The sequence below is a fragment of the Myzus persicae genome, unplaced genomic scaffold (genome assembly GCF_001856785.1).
Source record: "Myzus persicae strain clone G006 unplaced genomic scaffold, MPER_G0061.0, whole genome shotgun sequence".
In the NCBI taxonomy this organism is placed as follows: domain Eukaryota; kingdom Metazoa; phylum Arthropoda; class Insecta; order Hemiptera; family Aphididae; genus Myzus; species Myzus persicae.
This window is the reverse complement of record NW_019104196.1, coordinates 1411-5468: the sequence shown is the minus strand read 5'-3', so window position 1 is coordinate 5468 and position 4058 is coordinate 1411. Positions and strand designations below refer to the sequence as shown.

Below are 4058 nucleotides of genomic sequence, written 5' to 3'. Positions count from 1 at the left end.
TCTTTAATGGACTGGAAATTACCACGCCGAATATTGGTGATCGTGTGAATCGTGAATACGATAGTTATATACTATGTCAAAATACTTATCGGACGCAATCGACATATTTATTTAATTTTGATAACCACTGAAACTAGTATTTCCTACCTACTATGTATGGGCCGCAATCGGGATAAGTGAAAAGGTAAAAAGGTTACTTTGGGCCGCAATCGGGCGACGCCCGTGATAAGATGCGTCATTACAGTTTAAAAAAATGTAAAGGAAATCTATTTTTATTTATTTATTTACAGAAGTTTTTTTACTCTTCAGTTAGTCATATAGTATGCGTATGATATGTATATTGTGTATCATATTATTAATATTATTATATAATATGTGAAATAGGTATATGTAGTTAATAAAATACATTTATTTATTTTTGATAATAAGTAACAGTATACATTATACAATAGGTGCCTATGGCATAAATATATTGGGTTATAAAAATTTATATAATTTGGGTATATGGTTCAATGGACCTAGACGGACTTAGTACAATATAATTTGTACATGTGTTCCATCTCCCATGTAATTAATAATTAATAAAAAACTATCACGTGTGTCATGCAGATTCCGAAGTGGAACATTTCAAGTTCATATTAGCATCGTTGGGCATAGTCGGATCGTCGATAGCTTTTCCAACCATATATCTGTTTAGCGGAGAACTGTTTCCAACTGTGGTGCGCAACGTCGGTGTTGGGTCGGCGTCCATGTGCGCAAGAATTGGTTCCGTAATTGCTCCATTCGTCTCGTCTCTGGTACTTGTACTTAACTGTGCGCAGATCCAATAACCAGGGCTCGACCGCTAAGTTCCAAAAACCAATAAAAAAACTTTCTAAAATGAACAACGTGAACAAAATTCTTTTAAAATAACATAAACGTGGACTAAAACAAAGAAAAAATAATTTCCTTAATACAAATTCAAATTAATTTACGACATTTGACAGGTATTAGAATTTAATTTTTCTCTCAAAATAATAGTGAATAATTTAAGTGTCTGTAATTAAATTCGAAGTGTTTATTAAAATATGCATGAATTGCGCATTGAAAATTTATTTAAGGCGTTCAAGTACCTACCTGTCCTACCTAGTTAATAGTTATTGATTTAAATCATATTTTTGTCTTAACATTTTCGAAGGGTATTAAAATGAAAAGTATGGCGTTATAAAACAAAATTAATAATTACAGACCAACAATAAGTAGGTACTTTTTAGTAAACAAGCGATTAAGCTATTAAGATAATAAAATGTAAGCTCTTTAACGTAACTACCGCCTCCGTAAAAGACGTGTGGACCTATATTCCATACGAATCAAATGAAAAACCATATATTACTCCTAATATTATATTATTTATATTGATAAAAAAAAATCGAAAATCGCATCGACATCGCCTGCACGATCAATAATTAGTAATCGAGCCCTGGTGGATCAGCAATATTACTGCGGCTATTAACATTATTGCAATATCACATCGTGACGAAATGATCCAACTCAAAACTCGCTGTGTTGTCGTTTTTTAGGGAGTGTTCAACGTGTACTTACCACCGATGATTTTCGGCACAGTGCCACTGATTGGCGCTCTCCTGTGTCTATTGCTGCCGGAAACGAGAGGTGCTCAATTACCAGTGACCATTGAAGACGGAGAACGTTTTGGACTCAAAGTAGCGTATGTATCACTTATACATAAATACCTAAAATTATTATTATTTTAATATCTATGAACAAACACTACAAACACACTGTGTGGGAGTAAAAGTGGTTTTTTACGGGGAACTGCACCATCGATAAAAGTGAAAAAAAAATAAAATGCATGCTGGAACTCCAACATTTTATGCTGACCATACACTTATATTTCACCCTTAAGTTTTATAAGTGGAACATTTTCGATTGAAATTGGCCTAGTGTAAACAATGTGTGCATACAGTATGCACATGTCACATGCGTACAGCGTACTCATACTACATTACTACCTAATCAGTTGTTAAATATAATTATTATATATTTAATACGTTAAAAATATGTTTTCACTTTATAAGTATATTATATTGTTTGAGTGGTCTTCAGTACTTGTATTTTGGAACTCGTGGGATGGGAACGGAGTCTTCTACTTTTTAAAAAACATTTTAGCTTACTCATCTTCTCATTATATCCTATGATCAATAATATAATATTATTAGCAAGTAAGTACCCACGCACATTTTTTTTCACTTTTGCATCCCCCTTATAATTTGTTTTCAAATTCAACCACTGGTATTGTAATGCGATCGTCCACAATTCTCCATATAATAAATTACTATAGGTAACCAATATGAGCAGCGACAGCAATAATCCTTTATTTCAAGTGTATTGCCTGATACACATACTCTCGTAATCCCCCCCCCCCCCCGGGGAGAAGTTCCTGGGTAACAGCTAGGTGGGTATATGTGATTAAAATCATTTTGATTAAGTTCGATCCACGCAGAGAATTGACAATAACTGCTATTGTATATGACAATATAACAACAAAGATAAACCTACTTATATATATATTATATAATTTATTACACCTAGAGAATAATATGTGTTGAAAACGATTTTTCTATTGCAGAAAATCGCCAACAAAGACTGCAGAAAACGGAACACACAATTCAGGATTTGTAGCCGATGAACAATTGTAACATCAAAGTATTTGTGAATATTATTGTGTTTTATTTTATTATTACATTATACCTATAATGCAGCGATTTATGCTGTCGGTTTATATCTACATAATTTGTTATAAAATATAAATGAATATTATATTATAAGCATCTAAAATAATGTAAATATTGACTGTTGTACGGTCAAAAAAGGGTAATAGTATTGTACATATAATAACTATACAGGTACTATGTAATTTTTCACATTTCTCTTAAAAAAAGTATACATTTTAAAGTAAATATTTTTGTATAAATTTATATCGATAGGTATGTATTCTTTCTTGTAAATCTTTGCCATTTATTATATTACATTATGATTTAAGTTTGACAAATATTCAATAAAATAATTGGAAGACAATTATAACACAATCGTATTTCAAGTTTCAACTATTACAGAAACTACAGAGCGTTTCGTAAAAATAATATGAAAGATCCCTCATAAAAGCTACACAACACTCAACAACAAAATTTGTTTTTCTGAATATTTACTACTTTTAAATTAAATTAAATTCTAATTGTTTGATAATTGATATTAATAATGATTAATATGATGTGTATTTACGTGGTCTTGAATTCTAAAAGCCTTCCGTCACCCCAACGTTTAACGATGACTAACATATCATAATATAAATGTATGCTAGGTCGATTAAGCAAGATAATAGTTATGCCCTTGTAAGTGCGAATAAAAACCAACAAACCGACTATTGAAATTTATAAGTGCCAAAAATGATCACAGTGTAGATTAATTGTAGGAGGACGAGTAGGTACCCACGTATTTATATTACTGTAAATACATTAAAGTGAATTTATTATCATTTTTTATACAATTGGCACAAGGGACAGATTTAAATATGAATTTATATGTACATATATAATATACATATCAGTGTTTGGAATAAAAGAGTTCCAAAAGGAACGGATTCCTGGAACGAATTCCTTTTTAAAAAAATGGCACGAATTTTATTTATAAAAACAAAATGAAATTGTTCGTTCCTTTCAAGTTTCAATTTTCACTGATATGTAAATAATTCAAATTCAATTTTTTTCTTAGTGTGTATAGTATCTACTTCTAGGTATGTATAGGTATAATTAAAAAGTTAGGCACCTAAGTATGTATATTGTATACAAAAAAAAACATTGATAATTTAATAAGAATTTTTATTTTATTTGGAACTAAAAAAGAAACGAATTCTTTTTTTAAAGCACAAGGAAAGGAACGAATTCCTTTTTATAAGGAACCGGCCAAACACTGGTAGGTATATTCATATTATATTGTGACTTGTGACCTTTCAATTAATGTAGTCTTCCTACTGAAAGAGGGCTTCTGGGCGGCGACCAAAA

The 4058-nt window shown here is 30.8% G+C and overlaps 1 protein-coding gene across 1 annotated transcript in view; it reads left to right on the top strand.

The window, feature by feature from the left end:
* The window catches only part of LOC111039842 (organic cation transporter protein), a 22701-nt gene extending 19626 nt beyond the window's left edge, over window positions 1-3075 (top strand). The window contains exons 7-9 of the mRNA XM_022323489.1: window positions 610-797; window positions 1560-1705; window positions 2627-3075. Coding sequence (XP_022179181.1) covers window positions 610-797; window positions 1560-1705; window positions 2627-2696 — 404 coding nt within the window. The 3' untranslated portion in view covers window positions 2697-3075. The remainder of the gene's footprint in view (window positions 1-609; window positions 798-1559; window positions 1706-2626) is intronic.
* The last annotated feature ends 983 nt before the right edge of the window (window positions 3076-4058 follow it).